The sequence below is a fragment of the Leopardus geoffroyi genome, chromosome C1 (assembly GCF_018350155.1).
Source record: "Leopardus geoffroyi isolate Oge1 chromosome C1, O.geoffroyi_Oge1_pat1.0, whole genome shotgun sequence".
Taxonomy (NCBI): domain Eukaryota; kingdom Metazoa; phylum Chordata; class Mammalia; order Carnivora; family Felidae; genus Leopardus; species Leopardus geoffroyi.
The window spans coordinates 20,125,395-20,149,396 of NC_059328.1; the positions used below are offsets into that span (position 1 = coordinate 20,125,395).

Consider the following 24,002-nt stretch of genomic DNA (forward strand, 5'->3'; position numbering starts at 1 on the left):
CCTCCAGCTGACAGCCAGCAAAAATCTCAGGCCCTGAGTCACAGAGTCTAAGGAAATAAGTTCTGCCGACAAAACTTGAGTGGGCTTGCAAGTGGATTCTTCCCCAGTTGAGTCTCCAGATGAGGATGCAGCCTTGCTGATACCTTGACTGCAGCCTTCTGAGACTCAGAGCAAAGGATTCAACTGACTGGGTTGGGGCTCCAGACCTGGAATGTACGAGATAATAATGTGTATTGTTTTAAGCCACTAAATTTGCGATAATTTGTTACACAGCCATTTGGAAAGCAAACACACCCAAAATTCTTGAAAAATACTGAGGCCTGTGGCATCAACTCTACATCAACCCAGATATCTAGATAACCCTTGGTCTGGGTCCAGATCACAGATCTGGGTGAGGGAAGGTCAGGATGTGCCACACACGCCCACTGGGCATTGTGAACTCCAAGACAGTCGTTAACAGGCCCCTGGGTTTCAAAGCAGATTGTGTCCCCACGCCGTCCCCTGCCAGTCCCCACGCCCTCCCCCTCCCCCAATACCTATCCAGTCAGACCTCAGAGATGGGTGAAGCCTGGCCCTGGAATTACAGATTGCCAGAAGTAGATCAAGAAGTCCACCACTCGAATCTCGGCGCTTGGCAAGGTGCCTGGCACACAGGGGACACCCAAGAAATGATTTCATTGCAAGGGAACAGAGGGCTCCCGGGAGCGCGCATCTGCTGCCCCGTCATCTTGCAGAGGGGACCGCCGCGGCTCAGGGTGCGCAGCGGGGCCGGGGCCGGCCGCGGGGCGCGAGCGCCATCCCGGGCCCAGGCGGAGGGGGCGCTGCGGCGGGAGGCCGCGCGGGGCGGGGGCGGGGCGGCGGCGGGGCCGCCCCCAGCAAGCGAACGCCGCGCGCGCGCGCGCGCGAGCGCCGCCGCCGCCACCGCCACTACCACCTCCGCTGCTCGGCCCCGGTCCCGCTGCGGCCCGGCCGGCCCGTGGGGCGCGGAGCCGAGGCCCGCGGCCGGCCGCATGAAGGACTGCGAGTACCAGCAGATCAGCCCCGGGGCCGCCCCGCCGCCCGCCTCCCCTGGGGCGCGCCGCCCCGGTCCAGCCGCGCCCCCCGGCCCCGGCCCCGGGCCCCCGCCGCCCGCCAGCGCGCCGCGCTGGAGCAGCAGCGGCAGCGGCAGCGGGAGCATCGGCCGCCGCCCGCGGCGCAAGTGGGAGGTGTTCCCGGGCCGCAACCGCTTCTACTGCGGCGGCCGCCTCATGCTGGCCGGCCACGGCGGCGTCTTCGCACTCACGCTGCTGCTCATCCTCACCACCACCATCCTCTTCTTCGTCTTCGAGTGAGTCCTGCGGTGCCCCCGGCCCCGCCCCCTCGGGCGCCCCCATCCCTCCGGTCCCCTCCGCCCCCTGCCGCGCACTTCACCCGCCCGGCTCCTCGGCGAGCACTCCCGCCCTTCTGGTCTCCCGCTGGGCGCCCAGTCCACTCCGACCTCCTCGGGCGCTCCACCCTTCCCTGCACCTGCCAGGCACTCTCTCCTCCCTGCTCCTCCCGGGCCTGCGTCCTCGCCCGCTCAGGATCTGCCCCCAGGCCTTTCCAGTCCCCTCGCGTGTCTCTCATCGGCCCTCCCTGGCCCTCACCACCCACCGCCCCAACCCCACCCCTACTGTCCTTCCTCCATCCATCTGGATGCTCCATCCACACGGGGCCCCATCGCCCCATCCTCTGGCCTGTCTCCTGTCCCTCCCTGCCTTTCCCTGGCACCCTGCCTTTGCCAGCCTCTGCCAGGAGCCCCATACTTGCCAGTCCCTGCACCGACCCATCCTCTCTTCCCTCTCAGAACCTGGCTCAGGCCTCCCGGATCCCCTGGCCCTCACCTCTCTGCTGGACCATCTCTTGGCCAGCCCCTGCTTCTTTCTGACCCCTTGAGGCATCTTTGCTTTATATCCCTTCCAGACAACTTCTGAATCTTTTCTGTGTCCTTTGGCTTTATACTACCCATCACAATTCTCCCAGCTGCCTCCGTGTCCCACCAGGGTCCCTTCTGGGGTCCCCTGTCATCTCTTACTCTCAGACCCTTCCCCCTTCCTTTCACCTCAGTCATTCTCCCTCTAGGCCCTCAGGCAATCTTCCCAGACTGCTTTGGGCCTCTTAGGCCTCCCTTCCCTCTCCAGTACCTTCCTTAGTTTCCCCAGTGGTTCCAGTCCTTCCCTCTGACTCTGGCAGGTCCCTGCCCCCCACCCCATGTACCCCTGGGTTTCTTTGCATTCTCACCATTCTGGAGCAAACCTCTGACCTGTCCCATGGCAGGAACAGCTGCAGTGCCTTGTTATTTTTCAAGAGTCCACAGTGCTTTGGTGTGATAGGTCCTGTTTGCCCCTGTAGGGTTTTGACCTCTTCACATCCCCCGTGACCCAGGGTAGGCCCACACAGTAGCTCCCTTTTCTGGTTGGAGGAGGAATGCTTGTCACTTCCCAGAAGTTTTGCACTCCACCTTTGGTCTCTAGCTTGAGCCGTCTGCTGTGTGATCGCGTGCACACACACTCACACTCACCCACACAGCTTCCCCTCCGGGTTCTCCCCCATCCTTTGTGGTCTTGCTTAATTGTGCGGTGTGGTTAAGAACTCCATCTCTGGAGCCAACAGACCTGGTTCAAATCCCAGCCCCACCACACACTATCCGCGTGACTCTGGGTTAGTCCCTTCACCTTGGAGCCCTACTTTCGTCATCTATAAAATGGGGTTTATAATAGGTTGTCATGAGGGTGGCACTATGTCATGTGCGTAAGGTTTTAACCAGTAGCAAGCACTTAATGCTGGCTGCTGTTATTAGCTGTTGTCTTCACCATAAAACACGTCCTAAGGGCCTGTGGCCGTGCTAAGGCTGCCACAAAGACACCACCCCCAGGTACCCTCTCCAGCTGCCAGATCATGTATCTGCAACCTTGGGTTTCCCCTTGAAGCAAGGTGAGGACTTCCTACAAATTAGCTTCTCCCTTTCACCCTTCCTTTCTGAGTCAGGGTGGATGAAAAGTTCCAGGAAAATACAACACGCAAGAGCTCTGGGGAGCCCCCAGCCTCCAGTGTGTTCCTTGGGCTGAGTTTCAGATCCACCTTGCTGAGCTGACCGGACACGACCCGCATGAGTGTTTTGAAAGTTCCTTTTCCAGTACCCCCAGGGCTGCAGCCTGAGCAGGAGGAAGTTGACCAGCCCCCCCTCTCCCCCCCCCCCCCCCCGCCCCCAGCCCTGTGACACTGAGGCGTGGGATTCGGTTAGTTCAGAAGCAGGATCTTCTCTGGGTTGCGTGGGTATCTTGACTGATGACAGATTTGTCCCCCAGAGAAGGGAGAAAAGAGGACTTCTGGGTTCAGGGAGGGCTTGTGAATCATCTTGCCTTGTCTCTGCCCTTCTTCACTTGGGCTGGTGGAGTTGGCAGGAGGGTTTGGGGTTTGGGCTCAGACCTCCCCTGGGTCTAGACTGGGGTGTTACCTCAGTAGGGACCCAGGGTGTGGGAACGCTGGAGAGTGAGTGAGCTCACACTCTTCCATTGCTCTGGAAAAAGGTAGAGTGGCTCTCTAGGGCTTTTCCTGCTGAGAATGGTTTTGCTTCATTGTTTGGTTGGGTAAATTATTGCACAGGGCTCTCAGCAGGGTATCTGGCTTCTGCCCCACTTCCCACCCCACATGGAGGCCAGAGTGCCCCTTTAATTCTAAGTCAGATCCCAGGCTCCCCCTGGAGTTCTCCCTGGCTTTCTGGGATAAGAACCAAAGTCTTCCTCTCCGTCCATCTCCCCCCACTACCCCCCTGTGCGTCCTCCTCCAGGCACATTGGCCTCTTTGCATATTCCTGCCTCAGGGCCTTTGCACCATTTGGAATACCCTTCCTTTAGATAGTCTCATGGCTCACTCCTTCACTTTTTTTCCCTCCTTCCCTAACTGCCCCTATAAGTGAACAAACCACTCCCCTCCCTCCTATCCCCTCTTCCCTGACTACTTGTTTTCTGGAAGCACTTGCCACCATCTGAACATACTATGCCTATACTTTCTGCTAGTTTGTTGCCTGTCTCTTCGCCACAGAAGGGCTTCGTTCTCCACACTGTTTTGTCTTTGGTGCCTAGAACTGGGCCTGGTGGGTAGTAGGCATTCAGGACAGTAAATATTTGTTGAATGAACAGAGAGAGTAGCTGATGAGGGCCCGGAGGCCCCAGTCCTGTCTTTGGCTGACAGGGTGACCTTGAATGTAGCTGTGGGCCTCAGAGCCCCCCTCTGTAAAATCAGGGAGCTAGCACTTGGTGTTTCCGAGTGCTCTACAAGTCTCAGAATTCGTCTCCGTCCCCCCAAAAGTCTGGTTATACATGAACTGGTTGATTGGCATGTGGGTGACACAGAGGCCCAGCTTTGAGTCTTGAACCCAGGGACCACTGAGATGTTTGGGGCGGAATGTGGTCCAGTTGGAGCCGTTGGACCTGGCAGTCTTTGCTCTTCAAGGGAAGGGCCTCTCTGGAGGCCAGAGCTTCTGGGAGTAGAGGCTGTGGAAACAGAGTATGTGTCCACAGGTTTGCTTTCTGTGACTGTGCCAGCTCCTGGAGCCTCTTCTGATTCTGGCCTCCCAGCAGCCTGTCATTTCCCAAGTAGCAGCTCCTCACCCCATCAGGTGCCACTCTAGCTCTGGGAGGGAAGGCAGCGTAGGACAGCGGTTAATAGTTTGGGCAGGCCTCAGGGTCAGCCTGAGCACAGGCTGTCCTCCAAACCAACTGGGGTCGGGGACCTGAAAGCATGGGCTTGGGATGCCAGCCCTGGGATGACAGTGGCAGTGCACAGACCATGCTCTTCCCCTAACCCCCTGCACGTGGCTGACTCCTACTTATTCTTCAGATTTTAGCTTAGACATTATCTCCCCCAGCCAGATATTCCTGACTGTTCTGCTGATTTCCTCTCTCCCATGTTAGCACACAAAGCCCTGTGTAGCACCTCTCTCTGTTTACCTGTCTTTTCCCCACTAGACCGCAGCCTCATGACAGGTGGAGAAACAACACTCTTATTCACTGCCATTATTCCTGCTGTTTGTTGATGGTATTGCCTGGCACATGTGAGACCTCGCTAAATATTTGTGGAGTAACTGAATGAATGAATAAGTGAACATTGTCGTGGACGGTCAACTCAAGTGACTACCTAGTTCATTGGTAGCGGCTGCCTGAAGCTCTGTGTTTAGAAGGATTCTGAAGCTGCAGCTAAGTGCTGGGGTTAAGAGTGCTGGGATCTAGACCTCTCTCCTTAGCTCATTAAAAAAAAAAAAAAAAAAAAAAAAAGTTCTGGGCTCTATTGATCATGTCTGCTGCTGGCTCAGAGAGAAAGTGCAAAGATCAATTAGTGATGTCTGCTCCAGGCACTCTTGGAGGAGTGGCTGCGCTCACCTAGGAGCTGTCCCTCTTCCTCAGGGAAAGGCTGTATGCCAGAATGCGGAGTGGTGTTGATGGCATGACACCTGTCTAGTGCTGTAGCCCTGTGTTCCAGGGAGCCCTTGGGGTATCTGCTCATCTCTCTCTCCCTCTCTGTCTCTAGCTGTCCCTTCCTGGCCCGCCAGCTGACCCTCGCCATCCCCATCATCGCTGCCATCCTCTTCTTCTTCGTCATGAGCTGCCTGCTGCAGACCAGCTTCACCGACCCTGGGATCCTGCCCCGGGCCACCGTCTGTGAGGCAGCCGCTCTAGAGAAGCAAATCGGTGAGGCTCCTACTCCAGCTGAAGCTGCGTCTCCCGGCTCCACATTCCTTGGTTTGAGAGGAGGCCCGATTTTCTCTTCCCACACCTTGCCAGGAACTGAGGGCACGGTAGTGAGTGAGGCAGGCTGGAGCCAACCCTAGGGTGGAAACGCATGATAAACAAGGGAACAGAGGAGCAAGTAAGAAATGCTAGCCGATGAAGGCTACCATGGCCGTCAGCTTAGTACTGAGTGCTCGCTGGGGGTCAGGCAGTGTCTTCACCTCTTTACATGCATGATCTTATTTAATCCCCCAATAATCCTATGAGACCAGGACTGTTGTTGCTCTCCTTTTACTGATTAAATTAAGTCTCAGAGGAGTAAAGTAAGTGGTCCAAGATCATACAGGAAGTGGAAGCGCTGGAATGAGATCTCATACAGTCTGACCAGAGGCCCTGCTCTTAAACATTCATATACACTTATTCACTCATCATTTGTTGAACCCCTACTATGTGCCCGACCGTTTTCTAGATGCTGACGATACAGTAGTGAACAAATAGGACAGTAATCCCCTGCGCTCTCGGAGCTGATGTTCCAGTGGGAGGAGAAAGGCAGTTAACACAGATCTAGGACGTCAGGGGAGAGTAAAGTAGGGAGGGAGGATAAGAGCTGGGGGGAGGGAAGGGTGTATGATTTTAAACTGGGTGGTCAGGGAACACTTTGTGAAGGAGGTGACTTCTGAGCAAAGAAGCAAAGACCTGAAGAGACAAGGGATTGAACTCTGTAGGCTTCTAGGGGAAAAGCACAGTAGGTGTGGGGAGTGGGGAGTTTAGAGTAGGTGATCTGGGAAAGCCTGTAGGAGGAGGTGTACTTGAGAGGAGCTCTGAATGGTGTGATGGAGCCAGTAACGCACAGTCTGGAAGCAGTAAAAGCAAAAACCTGAAGTGGTGAACAAGCTGGTATGTTTGTTTGTTTGCTTTTAATGTTTATTTATTTATTTTGAGAGAGAGAGAGAGAGAGCATGAGCAGGGGAGGGGCAGAAAGAGAGCGAGTGAGAATCCCAAGCAGGCTTGACATTGTCAGCATAGAGCCCGACGAGGGGCTTAATGCCACGAACCGTGAGATCACGACCCGAGCCGAAATCAAGAATCGGATACTTAACCAACTGAGCCTCCCAGGCGCCCCAAGCTGGTATGTGTAAGGAACAGCAGGAAGGCCATTGTGGCCAGAAAGAACCTGTGCTCCCAAGGCACCGAAGATAGCCCTTGATTCCTCCCAGACCACGTGTGGGTCCCCCTGGGAGGCTGGGTGCTGGGCCTTAATCTCAGCTTGCTGCCCCCTCGCTCCTTCCTGGGGAGAAGTGACGTGGCTCTTTGCACACCGGGTTTCCGGTCTGTGGTTGGCTCCTTCCCCTCCCAGGGTGGCTTTCAGACAGGCTTTTAAATGTCTGACTGGCCTTGAACAGACCCGGTGGCCTGTTAATGTCAGAGCTGCTGCATCCATCACTGGGAGTCATTTCACTGCTTCTCTGGCACAGCTCGGGAGGGTGGGCAGGAAGGGTGAGGATGTTCTCTTGCTCTTCGTTCTTCGGCTCATCCCTCTGCCCAGGCCTGTCTTCGGCCACGCCCTCGATTGCCGTCTTCCTCTGCCTGCATCCAGCTTCCTTCCCCCTTGCCCCACTGGGCCACTCACCACTTGGCCTCTTAGACTCAACTCTGCTCCTTCAGATTTCTGCAGTCTGACCTGGGCGGTCCACCTGGCAACAGGGGAGGCTCTGTGGCAACCCGTTTCTCCTGCCTCCAACTCAGGGCTAATCGTGTGGCAGGATTATTGTCCAGTCCAGCCTGAGTTTGGGGATCTGGCCACCTGGAATCCTCTGGCCTCCTGTGAGTCGTGTGGGCAATAATGACAACTGTAATCCCCCATGTTTGGGGACCGCTTGGCTGCGTAGTGAGTGTTTTCCATCCGTTATCCCCACAGATCCTCTCAGCGGCCCGGCTGTGCCGATGCAGAAACTGAGGCAGGGGGATCACGTGGCCAGGGAGTGGAGGCGTGGAGATGGACTGTGTGCCTTGATTCCCAAATGCCTTGGCTTTCTCTTCTGAGATGGCCTCAGGGATGCATTCCCCGTCTTCTGTGGCCACACCATCTTCATTCTTATGTCTCGACCCAGGTATTCCGTCCTCTGAGAAGCCTTCATGACCCCAGTTGGGCCAGACCTTCCATGACACCTTCCAAGAGCTCCGTGTCCTTCCTTTCTTGGCCCTGTGCTGCATGGTGGTGGTTACAGAATTGTCGGGCAGGCCCGGCAGCCTTTCCTGGACAGTGAGGTCTTGTTTACCTAGTCTGCCAAGTGGAGGGTCCAGGGATATTGGCTGAATGGCTGAGCCTCTGTAGAGGCCCTCCTTGATGTCCCTAGGTGACTGATGGAGAGACAGTTGGAACTTCTCCCAGTTAGGCATTACAGTTTAATCATTTATGTGTTAATTCTATATGCTGGCTCCTGACTACAGGGGAGGAGGTGGGAGGCCAAAAATGAATCTGATGTGAACCCTGCCTTCCGATGGTTTCTAGGCTAGCTCAGTCCCAGGTAGAAGGCCTAACCAGCTGCTACAGGTGAGATCAGGCTTTGGAAGTGGATCAGAGAAACACGAGTATCTTCTGCCTGGAGGATATGGGGAAGCTTCATGGAGAGGTGCCTTGAGCCAAAGCTTAAAGTTTGGGTAGGGTTCAAGCCCAGGAATATGTGTGTGAAGGGAGCCTCCAGGCAGATGGAACAGAGGAGGAGAGAACAGAGTGGGAAGGAGCAAGGACAGGCATGGAACCCTGAGCAGGCCATATTGGCTGGAAAAGGAGCAATACTTCAGAGAATTAGAGAAATTCTGGTTGGAGAATGGGGTGGAGTTAGTCCCACGGGACCCTAAATGTCAGGGTTAGAGACTTTCCTTTGGGAACAGCTGCTAAGCCTGGAAAGTGACATCTTTGAGGCCTCTGAACTCTGAAACTTGAACAGGAGCCAAATTTGAGGGTGTGGCCAGGAGGTTTCTAATCAGGGTGAAATATATTTTCTTGAAAAGGACAAAGGTCACTGAGCCTTTTCCAGAAGGTTGGAGACCTACTTTGAGGTGGATGGTGCTGTCCACATAAACATGAACTGATGCTCACCGGGGCCCATGCAGACTGTGGGCTTCTCGCTTTGGCCCCATAGGCCAGCCACTCCAGCCCAACAGGTTCTAACCCAAGGCTCCTGCCTTTCAAGGACCGTCTGAAGTGGGGTGACCAGCTCCTTCCAGTCTCGTGTCCGGGAAACCCCTCAGGCACAGGCGATCCGGGGTGGCTGGTCACCCGGGTCTGAGATGTTGACTTGTCATCCGGCAAGCCCTGTAGCTGGGTCATCCCACAGGGCCATACAGAGTCCAGGCACTTTGGGAAGTTGGAAAAGAGGTAGGAGGTGCCAACATTGCTCCCAGTCTGATGGGAGACGATAGAAACATCCAGATCTGAGTGACAGACGCTAATGTAGACACGTTTACAGCTCACAGAATGGACATAAAGGCTGCGTCTTCTTCCGCCACCACACAGCAGGTCACAAACCGCAGCCTGTCTGTGCCCAGGGTATCTCCCCTCAGGTCCTTCTGAAGCCCACTGCCCTAGGGCAGACCTGTCTCATTTGCCGCCTGGATTGACTGCCGACCAGGCCCCAACACCTGGCGTCTCCCTTCAGTCGTAGTTGTCCTCCCAGGACTCAGATTTGGCCCCAGCCCTCCCTGGTTTAGAATTCGGGTGACTCCCGGGTGCCCTCAACAGTATTTCCTGAAGATCGGTCTTTTGAGTACAACCTTCGCAATTTTTCCCTTTCTGCACCTCATCTTGTACCTTCAATTTCCTTAGTGTTTCCTTTAGGTGACTCATTTTTAAGTGTATTTTACAAGGAACATTGTTACCAACCTTGTAAGCCAAGAGCCTCTTACTGGGAATAGAACCTAATCATAAAAACAGAAACATAACAATGTTACAGAACTCTTGTGGTTACAGTTGCTAGCAAAAAGCAGTCCCTTTGAGGCCTGTGAGGATCACAGGTATTAGGTATTAGAAGTTGAGACTTTTTAGGGCCACCGGGTGGCTCAGTCGGTTAAGGGTCTGACTTCGGCTCAGGTCATGATCTTGTGGTTTGTGGGTTCGAGCCCCTGTGTTGGGCTCTGTGCTGACAGCTCGGAGCCTGGAACCTACCTCGGATTCTGTGTCTCTGTCTCTCTCTGCTCGCTCTCTCTCTCTCTCTCTCTCTCTCTCTCAAAAATAAACATACATTTAAAATTTTTTTTAAAGTTGAGACTTTTCCCCTTGATGGAGTCAAAGGCTTGAGTGAAAACTGAAGAGGGAGTAACTTTCTCATCCCATGAATTCGTGTTGCCTAGTGTTGTGGCCAGGAAACAGATCGTCTTCCACTTTCCTGCAGACTTGCCCGCAGAGGCGCACTTGCAGGGTGAAGGCACACTCCAAACTACCTGCCCACACTTCCCACCCCTGCAGCCCTCTGCCCCACTGCCTGTGCTTTGTTCCCACAGCCCCTCTACGGCCACGCCCTCTTTCTGGTGAGCCCAAGGGGTCCTTCCTCCTGATCCTGCTTAACTGCCATTTCACCTTTTGCTGCCTTCAGTGCTGCCTCCTGCCCCCACCCCCACACATTTCCTCCCCCTCCCGTCTCCACTACAGACACCAGTAACACCATGAATCCACGAGCTGTGGGGTAGACCTTTGTTATCTCTGATTCACATCGTCATCTAACAAGTTTGATAATGTTATTACCCAGTGAGGAACTGAGGCTCAGAGAGGTTAAGCAGCTTCCTCAAAGTCACAAGCCAGCAAGTGGCAAGGCCAGGTTTCAAAATGAGATCAGGCTGGCTGGGCCCAGAGTCCCCACACTTGACTCGCAGTGCCTCTTACACAGACTCTGTAATTATGTGCTTCCCCCCCTCACCAGGCCCTCAGGTCAAGCTCTTCCTGTATCTCCGCCCCCCAGGTGCTCCATAAACCTCTGGAATGAACAGAAAGGGTCAGGTGGGGACTACAGTGACCCAGTGCTCCCAGCCCTGGGCGCTGTGGCTGACCTTGAACTGACCTGGAAGCTGGGGAGACCACAGCCCTGCAGCTGTTTCCTCCACCAGTGGGGGCAACGGAAGGCCCAGCGGTCAGGACCCAGCAAGGCTGGTGGAGATCCCAGCCTTCCCTCGCTAATGCCGACTCGGTAGCGCCTGCCAGCCCCAGGGTGCTTCCGTGCCAGCCACTGGGCTTGAGTCACAGAGCCAGCCGGCTGGCTCTGAGTGCAGAGTGCCTGCCTGCTCCCCTCCATGGGCTGCGGTTGGGGCGACACCCAGAGCATGCCCCTTGGTCAGGAGGAGAGGGTGGGGAGATTCATTTGCTTCTCACAGCCGTTCAGTGAGGAGCCTTCGCCCTCATTTCACATCCCCAGGGCCTGTAGATTCCCACCCGCAAAGCAGCACGGAGGCCTTACTAGCCTGAGAGGGACTTGACTTCTTAGGGGAGAGAGAGAGAGAGTGAGAGAGAGCGAGAGCGAGCCCTGGAGTAGATCTTAGATTCCCTTCGAGCAGGGATAACATCTCTTCCCACTCTGACTTCCTTCCTTTCGTCAACAAATATTTTCTGGACTGGGTGAACAAAGCAAATGTTTCTTTCTTTCTTTTTTTCTCTTCTCTTCTCTTCTCTTCTCTTCTCTTCTCTTCTCTTCTCTTCTCTTCTCTTTTCTTTTCTTTTCTTTTCTTTTCTTTTCTTTTTTCTTCTTTCTTAGCACAAAGCCCAGCATGCGGCTTGAACTCACGACCCTGTGATCAAGAGTCACGTGCTTGCTCTACCAACTGAGCCAGCCAGGCGTGCTCCCTGACCCCGCTTTTTAAAAATGTTTTCACTGTTCATTTTTTTTAATGTTTATTTATTTTTGGGAGAGAAAAACAAAGCACAAGTGGGGGAGGGGTAGAGAGAGAAGGAGACACAGAATCGGAAGCAGGCCCCAAACCCAGCTGTCAGCACAGAGCCCGACGCGGGGCTCGAACCCATGAACCGTGAGATCATGACCTGAGCTTAAGTCACATGCTGAACTGACTGAGCCACCCAGGCGCCCCTGTGAATTTTTTTTAAAGCAAACACATTTGACTCTTCTGTATTTGCCTCTTCTCCCCTCACCTGCCACCTCTAGGCCTTGATATAGTGGTTGGTAATGTTTGAGAGAATATTTGGAAGACAAGGTTCCAGTTTCAGCGCCGCCCCCCCCCCCCCGCCTTATGCTATTGAAATCTGTTTCCTCATCTGTAAAATGGGGGTACATGTCCCCTTGCCCGGCCCAGAACATTTTTTATGCATCCAGTGAGACCGGGAATAACGGTACCCTTTGAAAATTGTTTTTCTCTATTGAAACTTAAGAGGCTGAGCCTCGTGCTCAGGAATGGCACACGGGCCTGCTCCCGGCCCTGAGGAGCTGCCACCTGTGCTGGCTGCTAGCGGGAGTTGGTGAAGAGGAAACTGAGGCTGAGGCCAGGGCCATGATTGGGCAGTGTGGTCTGGCCGGAGAATAAGCCCTGGGGCAGCTTCTTGCCCCCCTCCCGAGTGGGGTTCGCTTTCCACAGTGACCCCGCTGCAGGGCCTCCTTTGAGCCAGCTTGTTCAGGGCCCCGCAGTTGGGGACTTTCATTTGGCATCTGGGTGGCTCCCTTGCTCCAGTGTGACACACACTCCTCTTGGCAGCCTAAAGAGGAGCGTCACTTCTTTCCGAGTTCTAGAGAGGGGAAGCCTGGCCCCCGGAGGGCACGGCTTGCTGGTAGGAGTTCCCTCCCTGCCTTGGCGAGGGCTTGTGGGAATCCAGCGAGGATTCCAGAAACTTCTCTCTTCCTCTTTCCTGAAAGGGTCTGGGGCTCTCCTTCACTCACAGCCGGGTTGTTTTCTGAAGTTTCTTCTTAAATCAGCTGTTTGGAATATAGCGTCTCATGGAACAATAATAACGGCTAATATTTAGTAAGCTCATGCCAGGTGCTGGACGCTTTGCTAAACCCACTTGCCGAACTCTTCCTGCATCTTCCAAATAGCACTAGGAGGCGGATTTGATTATGTCCCATTTTCTTTTTTACCAGATGAGGGTCAGAGAGACTTGACCCACATCACATGGCTAGTTGTGGTTGGGCCACCTGTCTGTCTGGCTCCAAAGCCTGTGTCCAAGCCTGGAAGACAGCAGTGGGCAGGGACAGGAGCTGGACCTGGGGCCCGTGGAGTAGGGTTACAGGCTGGGTTTGGAGTAGCATCAAGAGTTTTGGGAAGAGCTGGAGAATTCTGCAGGCTAGAGTGTCCCAGTGTGAACCGTGTCACGACTGAGGGTCCTTCGAATATAGCACTGTGCTTAGGGCGGCCTTGCAGCATCTCATTGGGCACTCACCACAATCTTGTGAGATCAAGACTGTCTTATCTCCATCTTATGGATGAGGAAACTGAGGCTGCAAGAGGTGAAGGGACTTTCTTCAGTAGCAAGGAGGCAGCAAAATCATGATTCAAACCTAGTGTTTCAGATGCCAGAGCCTGTGCCTTGCCGTCCCTCTGAGAACAGCAGTTAGTAAGTACTCCCCAGGTGCCGGTTCCTTTACATGTACAATTTCTGATCCTTCCATAAACCTTCCAGGCAGTGGTTATTATTTGTCTGCTTTTTCAGATGCCACAACGGGCTCACAGAGGTTAAGTAACTTTCCTGAGGGTACTAGCTAATAAATGGAAGGGTCAGGATTTGAACTCTGGGCCTGCCTTGGTCCAACGCCTGTGCTCTCTCCTCTTTGCCTGCTCCCTCATGGTTCATTGGATGGGACTGCCTGTTTATCCTACCATCCCTGCCATCCGGGGGGTGTGCGGTCTAGGTGTCTGCACACAGCAGGCCCATCACAGCCCAGCCTGTGTGCAAGGCACGGGAGCAGCAGTGCTCAGAGAAGCTGCTGGAGGCTAGGCAGGGAGCCGGAGAGTCCTGGTGAGCAAGGAGAAGGCAGGGGTCAGGGCTTGGCCAGGACAGGGGCAGGAAGCCAAGGCTGCAGGGACTCATAGGGCAAAAATAGTGAGAGAAAAGCCTGGAGTGGAGGTTGAGCCCCATTGTGGAGGTCCCTAGTATCAGGACAGGAAGTTGTCCTTTTATCTGTTGTTTTAGGGGGGGCCAGGGAAGGGTTATAACTCAAGAGGGGTTATTTATTTATTTATTTATTTATTTATTTTGAGTTTATTTATTTATTTTGAGAGAGAATGAGCAGAGGAGGGGCAGAGAGAGAAGGGGACAGAGGATCCCAAGGAGACTCCGTGCTGACAGCGGAGAGCCCGATGTGGGGCTTAAACTCACGAACCGAAGTCAGACGCTTAACCAACTGAGCCACGCAGGTGCCCCCAAAAGGAATTATTTAGAGAAATGTGGTGGGTTGGAAGGCAGAGGGGCTGGAAGCAGGGAGTCTTCAGGGGAGGCTGTTTGGTGACAGGGTTCTGGCCTGGGTTAGAGCATTGGGAGGAGAGTGAAAGATTATGAAGGAAGATCCTGAGAAGACCTAGTGACTGGCCAGGAAAGGGTGAGGTAGAAGGAAGGGTCTGCAAAAGGCCTCCAAACTGAGTTTTCCTGCCTCTGCCACTCAGTGGCTGTGTAACTTTGGGCAAATCCCCTGACCTCTCTGGGCCTGTTTTCTCATTTGTAAACTGAAGGGGTTAGAAGAGAGGTGGTCAGTGGGGAGACGATTATCGTTTTCTATGCACTGGGTGCTGCATTATATGCTCTTTGACGTTCTTTCCAGCTCTTGGGTTGTGCCATTGGCAGAAATGAGGAACCAGGCAGGGTTAAATAACACTCATTATGACACTTTGAAATTTACAAAAAGACCTCAAGCCCAAGTTTTGGAAACTTGGGTTCATATCCCGGTTCTGCCACTTCCTAGCCAGGAGCAGCCTCAGACATGTCACTGAACGTCATGAAAAAGTCTCCTGAACTATAACCTGGAGGTGACTGGCGTTAGTAATCCTGCCTCCTGGGATGTTCTCTGGATGCAAGGAGATAATGCCTACGAAGTGCTCGGCATATAGGAGGAGGCGCTCAGTGTGGTGTTTTCTTTCCCTTGACTCTTCCTTTCTCTTAGTAATTCTGGGAGCTAATAATAACCGCATGCTTCTTAAGCGTTTACTTTGTGTCCCTTCACGTTTTTACCTCAGGTCACCCTCACAACAACCCTGTGATGTGGGTACTGTTATCATCCCCCTTTCAGTGATCAAGGAAACAGAGGCTCAGAGAGGTTAAACGATTTGCCCTGTTGAACATCTAGCAGATGATATCCCCGGGATATTGGGGATAACCCAGATAAAAAGACGTGGGGCCAGGATTCGTGCTCCATTCTACCTGTTCTTTCCATTTTACAGATGAGAAAACTGAGGCTCAGAGAAGTATATTTGGCTTTAACATTTCACCTAACCACTGGGTGGCAAAACCAGGTTTCAGAGTGTGTCCACTGGCCTCAAACCCCCTGCCCTTTGTCATGCTGCCTGTTTTAAAGAAGAGATGTTCTGGGGCGCCTGGGTGGCTCAGTCGGTTGAGCATCCGATTTCTGATCAGGTCGTGATCTTATGGTTCATGAGTTTGAACCCCACATCAGGCTCTGTGCTGTCAGCATAGAGCCTGCTTTGGATCCTCTGTCTCTGTCTCTGCCCCTCCCTAGCTCGTGCTCACGCGCTCGCTCACTCTCTCAAAAATAAAAAAATAAACATTTTTTAAAAATAAAGAGGGACGCCTGGGTGGCGCAGTCGGTTAAGCGTCCGACTTCAGCCAGGTCACGATCTCGCGGTCCGTGAGTTCGAGCCCTGCGTCGGGCTCTGTGCCGACTGCTCGGAGCCTGGAGCCTGTTTCAGATTCTGTGTCTCCCTCTCTCTCTGACCCTCCCCCATTTATGCTCTGTCTCTCTCTGTCCCAAAAATAAATAAACGTTGAAAAAAAAAAATAAAAATAAAGAAAAGATGTTCAGATGCTTAGTTCCATTTTATTTTATTTTATTTTATTTTATTTTATTTTATTTTATTTTATTTTTATTCTTTTTAATGTTTACTTATTTTTGAGAGAGAGACAGAGTGCGAGTTGGGGAGGGGCAGAGAGAGAGACACACACAGAATCTGAAGCAGGCTCCAGGCTCTGAGCTGTCAGCACAGGGCCCGACTCAGGGCTCAAATTCAGAAGCCATGAGATCATGACCTGAGGCAAAGTTGGACGCTTAACCAACTGAGCCACCCAGGGGCCCCTGCTTAGTTCCATTTTAAACATGTTATGGTTGGGGGGATGGTGAACAGCCTAGTAAGAAAGAGTCTGTTTGGTAACTGGAATGTGAGACACAAGTCTGTGTGCTTCATTGATGCATGCCAAGTGCCTAGAATAGTGCCTGGCATCTGCCGGACACTCAGTAATCATTGGAGGCAGGTGGCCAAACTGGAGATATTATCTGGGGAGTGGATCCAGTAGAAGTGATGGCTGGGAGCATAGTAAAGGGCTAGGGATCATAGGCAGCCTCATGTGATTCTCAGGTTCTGTCCAGAAATAAGCCACTGCCCTGGGGACTTTGGTCCTTTGAGGTGTGGGGGACCAAGAGGCTCAGTGGGTAGAATTGTGGGCGTTTGCCTATGACAGACCAGGGTTTGGATTCCTGCTTGCCAGCATATGAGTTTGTGACTTTGCACAAGTTACTTAAACCTTTCTTTTCTTTCTTAAAAAAAAAATTTTTTTTTTAATGTTTATTTATTTTTGAGAGAGAGACACAGCACGAGCAGGGGAAGGGTAGAAAGAGAGCGAGACACAGGATCCGAAGCAGGCTCCAGGCTCTGAGCTGTCAGCACAGAGCCCGACGTGGGGCTCGAACCCACCCACGAACTGCAAGATCATGACCTGAGCCTGAAGTCAGACGCTCAACCAGCTGAGCCCCTTAAATCTTTTTGTTAAGTTTTTACTGAAATATAATGGGCTTACAAAAAAGTGTACAAATCCTAAGTGTTCTGTTGAGTGTTCACAAACTGAACACACGCATGTAATCAGCACCCTGATCAAGAAACAGTATATGAGCAGTGTCCCAGGAGCTCCCCCTTGCCTTTCTGGTCAGTGTCACCCCTCCAGAGGTGACCATGATCTTGACTGCTACCATATTAGATTACTTTTAGTTGTTTTTGAACATTTTGTGTTCTTACGTGTGTGGTTTCTTCACTTTACACATGTTTATGAGATTTATCCATAGTTCTTATGTGTGGTTGAGGATCGTTCATTCTTTGCTCTACAGAACTCCATACTACCTTTTGTTAATCTGTTCTACTATTTATGGGCATTTGGGTAGGTCCAGATTTTGGCTATTATGAGATTCTTGTTGTGAATATTCCTGTACATCTTTTGGTGCACATCAAATCTTGCACATTTCAGGGGGCCGGGTTGGCTCAGTCAGAGAATATGTGACTCTTGATCTCAGAGTCATGAGTTTGAGCCCCATGTTGGGTGTAGAGTTTACTTAAAAAAATTTTTTTATGGGGCGCCTGGGTGGCTCAGTCGGTTAAGTGTCCGACTTTGGCTCAGGTCATGATCTCGCGGTTCATGAGTTCAAGCCCCGCGTCGGGCTCTGTGCTGACAGCTCGGAGCCTGGAGCCTGCTTCAGATTCTGTGTCTCCCTCTCTCTCTAGCCCTTCCCCCCTCGAGCTCTGTCTCTCTCTCTCAAAAATAAATAAACTTTAAAAAAATTTTTTAAAGAATTTTTTTTTTTCCAACGTTTATTTATTTTTGGGACAGAGAGAGACAGAGCATGAACGGGGGAGGGGCAGAGAGAGAGGGAGACACAGAATCGGAAACAGGCTCCAGGCTCTGAGCCATCAGCCCAGAGCCCGACGCGGGGCTCGAACTCACAGACCGCGAGATCGTGACCTGGCTGAAGTCGAACGCTTAACCGACTGCGCCACCCAGGCGCCCCTAAAGAATTTTTTTTTAATCATGCACATTTCTGTTGGGGAGATACCTAGGAGTGGGCTTGCTGGGGGTGCATATGTTGAACTTTGGTGGTTAGTGTTAAATAGTTTTTCAGAGTGGTTATATGAGATTTCTAGTTGCCTTACTTTTTTACCGACACTTGATTTTTAAAATTGTTTTCATCTTAGCCATTCTGGTACATGTGTGTTGGTAACATTTTATGGTTTTATTTGCATTTCATTGAAGACTAATGAGCATGAATACCTTTTCATGTGTTTATTAGCCATTGGACAGCTTCTTTTATAAAATACCTGTTTGAATCTTTTGTCCGCATTTGAATTGAGATGTCTGAACTTTTTCTTACTGACGTATAGGGATTCTTCATATGTTCTGGTTACAAATGCTTTGTTCTTGTTCAAATCTTCTACTCTGAAGGTCACCTTTTCATTGTTTTTTAAGACTTTTTTTTTTAAGGTTTATTTATTTTGAGAGAGAGGGACACAGTGCATGACAGGGGAAGGGGCAAAGAGCGAGAGAGACACAGAATCCGAAACAGGCTCTAGGCTCTGAGCTGTCAGCACAGAGCCCGATGCAGGGCTTGAACTCACAGTGAGATCATGACCTGAGACAAAGTCGGAGCCCAACTGACCGAGCTACACAGGCGCCCCTCATTTTTCTAATTGTATCTTTAGATGAACACAAGTTATTATTATTATTTTTTTAAGTAATTGCTATGTCCAACATGGGGCCAAACTCACGACCCAGAGATCAAGAGTTGCACGTGCTACCAACTGAGCCAACCAGGTGCCCCAAATAGAAGTTCTTAATTTTGGGGACACCTGTGTAGCTCAGTCAGTTACGCGTTTGACTCTTCATTCCAGCTCAGGTCATGATCTCACAGCTTGAGATTGTGCCCCATGTTGGGCTCTGTGCTGACAGCATGGAGCCTGCTTGGGATTCTCTCCCTCTCTCTCTGCTCCTCCCCCGGCTCGCACTCTCTTTCAAATATACTTAAAGAAAAAGAAGTTCTTAATTTTGATGTGATGCAGTTATACCAAATTGCTCTTTTATGATTTGCCCCTTTGGGTCTTAAGAAATATTTGCTCCACAGTCATGTCTCCTATTTTTTTTTTTTTTTTTTAATCCCAGGCTTTTGCATTTAGAGCTACAATCTGTCTGAAATTGAATTTGTGTTTGGTGGGAGGCAGGATACAGATACTTTTTCCCCCATTTGTTTACCCAGTGGACTCAGCACTGTTTATTGGGGGCCCATTTTCTTTCACACCACTTCAGTGTTACCCTTGTCGTAAACCACTTGGTCATTTACATGTCAGGTCTGTTTCTGGATTCTCTTTTCTGTTCCATTGATCGGCATTTCTACCCTCGCACCCAAACCAAGCCTTCTTAATCATTAGCTTTTTATCATTAGTCTTGATCTCTAGTCATAGGAGTCCTTAGCTTTGTCCTTCAGGAATGCGTTGGCTGTCTTTGGCCCTTTGCATTTCCATATGAATTTTATAATGAGTTTGTCAATTTCAACCCCCCCCCCCCGAAAAAAAAAACATACTGAGATTTTTGATTGGGATTATGTTGATCTACAGATTGATTTAGGGAGAATAAAACCTTTTCTAAAATTGTGTCTTTTAATCCATGAATGCAACATATCTCTGCATTTCTTTTCCTCTTAAAATTTTTATTATGAAAAGCTTCAAACATCCAGAAAAGTGTGAAATACAATGAGTTTCTTTCTTTCAAGTTTATTTATTTATTTTGAGAGCCAATGCGCGCACACCAGCGGAGGATGGGCAGAGAGAAGAAGAGACAGAATCCCAACTAGGCTCTGTGCCATCAGCGCAGAGCGAGATGCAGGCCTCAGATTCACAAACTGTGAGATCATGACCTGAGCTGAGACCAAGAGTCAGACGCTTAACCGACTATGCCACCCAGGCGCCCCAATATAATTAATTTATGCATGTTCATCATCTAGATTTAATAGTTGTTATTAGTGTATCTTATTTGTGTCATATATATTTGTAGTTTTTTTTTTTTTTTAAGATTTTATTTTTAAGTAATCTCTGCATCCAACATGGGTCTCGAACTCACAAGCCCGAGATCCAGAGTTGCGTGCTCTTCCGACTGAGCCAGCCAGGCGCCCCTATATTTACAATTCTTTTTTTTTTTTTTTAATGTTTATTTATTTTTGAGAGAGACAGAGTGCAAGCAGGGGAGAGGCAGAGAGAGGGAGACACAGAATCCAAAGCAGGCTCCAGGCTCCGAGCTGTCAGCATGGAGCCCGAGGTGGGGCTCCAACTCACGAACCGTGAGATCATGACCCGAGCCGACATCGGACGCTTAACTGACTGAGCCAGCCAGGTGCCCCTGTACTTACAATTCTTATGAAGCCATTTCATAGTAAATTGTAGCTATCATAGACACCATATCCATAAATACTTCGACTTGTGTCTTCAGAATCTAAAGACAACCTCCTGCATAACCCTAATTTCGTTCTTATAGCTAGGAAAATTAATAGTTCCCAAATTTCTAATCTATAGGCCTTTTTCACCACTCTCCCACCAAATTCAAGACAGAATCCGGTCTAGAATCATGCATTGCATGTGTTCACGTCTCTTCATTTAGAACAATCTCCCTCTCTTTGTAAGTGACGTGGATTTTGTTAGACATCAGGATCAGTGGTGTTGTAGGTGCCCCACATTCTGGAGCTGATTGTTTTCTCATAGTGTTGTTTACTTTGTCTTCCATCCCCTGTACCTCCTAGAAACTGGAACTTAGGTCTAGGCTTGACTAGATAAGCCTCCCCCAGCCTTCCCAGAGTCGCCTTCTCAAAGTTGTGTAAGACCAGCAGTGCGTGAGCACGTGGGTAATGCTTTAGCACAGGGCTTGGCACACAGCAAATTTCGGTAGGTAGCAGCTCTTAATATCTGTCCCCTCCTTGGGCCCGCCAATGGCTTGTTCCCAGGAAACAGTTTCCCTAAGGCTTCTCTTGTCCGTGCCAGGCAGCAGTGGCTTCCACCCAGCTGGGGCTTCTGGCTCTGGGCTTGGACATTCCCCATCTTTCTGTTCTCCCACCCCCAGATAACACAGGCAGTTCCACGTACCGGCCACCCCCTCGGACCCGGGAGGTGATGATCAACGGGCAGATGGTCAAGTTGAAGTACTGCTTCACCTGCAAGATGTTTCGGCCACCCCGGACCTCTCACTGCAGTGTCTGCGACAACTGTGTGGGTAAGTGGGAGGCAGCAGGGAGTGGTGCAGGGAGCCCTGAAGACAGAGGCGTCACTCATGGGGGCGGGGGTGTGTCTGAAATAGCCAGAGCTGGGCAGGAAGTCACCCAAATTTGCTCTGATTGAGGAAGGGCTGTGGGGAGAGGCTCGGAGTGTGACCAGTGGTATCTTGGCCTCAGCCCAGGATTGGTAGATTCCTTTCCCCCTGCTCTGAAGTATGGGGGAGATACAGAGAGACCCTGGACCCTTCTCCCAGGCCTCAGCCTGGTCCTCAGTAGGTCCAAGTTTCTAGGAACCAGAGACTAGAGCAATAACATTCTAGATACTTTGGGGCCAGAAAGAGAGTGATTTACCATCCAGCAGCCCAGAGCCAGCTATACTGAATGACTTTGATCTGATTCCCAGGGTTTGGGAGGGACAAGAGTCTGAGAACAGAGGAGTTCAAGCCAGTCAGGTAGAGAGGATGTAGCCAGGATTGGAAGCTAAGCTCCAGGCCCACACCTGCGGTGGTTGCTGGGGAACCAGAGGCTGTTTTGTCTCCTCTTCTTGCTCTCCAGAGGCCGGGCAGCTCTGATGGGGACCGAGGGTGTGCCCCTGGAAGGGTGTCATAAGGGAAATGCTATGTAAGAGGATCCAGGTGAGCTGAGCCATGGTGACTGAGCATGGTCCCCAGGGCAGTGAGCTCATCACGCTAGCTCAGCACTCCCTGAGAGAACAGTAGGGAACACCCCATGACAGCAGGCAGCCAAGTGGGTGACTCAGTGGGCGTTATTCTTCCCTGAGAATCCATCCGCAAAGGGTGCTGGCCATGGTAGGAGGCCTGCAGTGGGCTTGTGATCCACATTCCCCCAGAGGACTTTCATTACCAGTCTGGGTGTGACACCAGCCCCCCCCCCCCCGCCCCCACCCACTGCCCTGAGGTGCTAGTGTGAGCTCAGCCCTCTGGCCAGGCCTTACATGCCAGCTCTCCACAAGTTACAGAGTGGCCCCGCCCCTCCCTGAGCCTCTAGTTCTGGAGCAGGGAATGGGGAGCATTGTTTGTCGCAGGTGGCCAGGGTCGTAGGCCAGGCGACAAGTACTTTTTGTGCATCTTCGTACCACGCACAGCTGGACGTGGGACTCAGCTCGGTGTGAGGCCAACACCGGCCCCCTCGTGGAGTTTACCATCCAGCCGGGGTAATTGGCCGGTCCGCTAATTATTAATAAGTATGTAAACACACATGGGCAAAGAGCCGCAGAAGATAAGTAGCAGCGGGTAACAGAGGGCCCTCACCTTGTCTGGGATCAGAGGAGGCTTTCTTTTTTTTTTTTTTAATTTTTTTTTTCAACGTTTTTATTTATTTTTGGGACAGAGAGAGACAGAGCATGAACGGGGGAGGGGCAGAGAGAGAGGGAGACCCAGAATCGGAAACAGGCTCCAGGCTCTGAGCCATCAGCCCAGAGCCCGACGCGGGGCTCGAACTCACGGACCGCGAGATCGTGACCTGGCTGAAGTCGGACGCTTAACCGACTGCGCCACCCAGGCGCCCCAAGAGGAGGCTTTCTTAAGGAAGTGGCTTTGCAGCTGAGATATGAAGGAGGAATTGCCCTTAACCAGGTGAAGAGACAGAGAAGAATGTGTGAGGCAGTGGGAAGCTTGCAGAAAGGCCCAGAAGCAGGGAGTGTGTGAGGAGCTGCGAATCGGCTGAATGGGCCGGTACAGAGAGAGTGTGGGGGAAGAAAGCCCCAGCTGTGGCGTGAGGCCTCCAAACACCTGTGCTGGTTGCAGCCCGGGCACACTAACCTGTTCCCCTCCCCCCCCCCCCCCGGGCCCTTTTCCAGAACGGTTTGACCATCACTGCCCCTGGGTGGGCAACTGTGTGGGGAGACGGAACTACCGCTTCTTCTACGCGTTTATTCTCTCCCTCTCGTTCCTGACGGCCTTCATCTTCGCCTGTGTGGTCACCCACCTGACGCTGCGTGAGTTGGGAGTGGGGGCAGGGGTGTGCAGGAGGGGTGGGCCGGCAAGCTCTGCCAAGTCAAGGGGCTGTGGTCACTGTCCATCTGAGCTGTGCCCTGTCCTGTTTTCTCCTCCCCAGGCTCTCAGGGAAGCAACTTCCTCTCCACTCTGAAGGAGACACCAGCGAGATATCCTTTGTCAGCCAATAGATGCCCTGGTGGGAACGAGGCCCCTTCACTGGGCTGGATCCCCACACCTCATCCTTGTAATCCGGGGGGAATGGTGTAGCGCTAATGTTTGTCCTCTAGAATAATCTGATATACCAGCTGCTTCTGTTTCCTCCCCGGCTAGAGCTGATCCTAAACAGTCTGATCAAAGGGCTGGGGTGGCCAAGAACTCTCAGGAGCCACAGTCCCTGTCTTCCCTTAAGACACCAAGCAACCAGGACGGGGTTCTTGTGCGGGGTTCTTGGTGCCTGGCATCTTCAGTTCCCCCTACTGTCCATCACCCGTCCTGCTCTTGAATGGGCTCCCGAACCCTTCTTAGGGCTCAGGAGGTAATCCTGTCGAGAAGTGGTGACTGGACCGCAGGAAGGTTACAGACCCATCTCCTTTCTGGGGAAATCGCTCACGGAAGGATAGGTGAGAAGGGCTGGGCATGGCAGGCCTCCAGGGGCCGGGGAGCCCCCCAGCCCTGTCCCGGTGTGGGTCCTTGACCACCCTGCTCACTGTGCTGGAGTTGGTGATCTGCTTCTTCTCCATCTGGTCCATCCTGGGCCTCTCAGGGTTTCATACTTACCTCGTCGCCTCCAACCTGACAACTAACGAAGACGTGAGTAAGGCTGGAGCAACCTCCGTTCACTGGGCAGGAGGCGGGGCCCTGGGCAGGAGGCGGGGCTCTGGGCAGGAGGCTGGGCGAGGGGGCCTGCAGCGGCCGCAGTGCAGCCTGACTCGCCTGACTCGGAGTGCTGGGGTAACACGGGTGGGAACAGAGGGTGGCCAGACATTGCCTTCCAGTGCTCCTGGCTTGGCCCTGGGAGATCCAGTACAGGGTCTTCTAAGGCCCCCACGTGCCTTGGCCCCTCTGCGCAGGCTTTCTCGCTAACCCAGAGGCAGTGCTCCACCGTAACAGTCCTTATGTTTGGC

General features: G+C 52.2%; 1 protein-coding gene across 4 annotated transcripts in view; it reads left to right on the forward strand.

Annotated features, from left to right (window-relative positions):
• Positions 1 to 897: 897 nt before the first annotated feature.
• Positions 898 to 24,002, forward strand: part of ZDHHC18 (zinc finger DHHC-type palmitoyltransferase 18) — a 33,261-nt gene continuing 10,156 nt past the window's right edge. For 2 of the 4 annotated variants that reach the window (XM_045476214.1, XM_045476213.1), the window contains exons 1-6: positions 900 to 1,327; positions 5,548 to 5,708; positions 20,770 to 20,919; positions 22,740 to 22,877; positions 22,997 to 23,045; positions 23,586 to 23,688. In XM_045476214.1, coding sequence (XP_045332170.1) covers positions 1,011 to 1,327; positions 5,548 to 5,708; positions 20,770 to 20,919; positions 22,740 to 22,877; positions 22,997 to 23,045; positions 23,586 to 23,688 — 918 coding nt within the window. In that variant the 5' untranslated portion in view covers positions 900 to 1,010. Of the gene's footprint in view, positions 1,328 to 5,547; positions 5,709 to 20,769; positions 20,920 to 22,739; positions 22,878 to 22,996; positions 23,046 to 23,585; positions 23,689 to 24,002 lie in introns of all 4 variants that reach the window. The other 2 variants (XM_045476212.1, XM_045476216.1) reach the window with 2 other exon arrangements.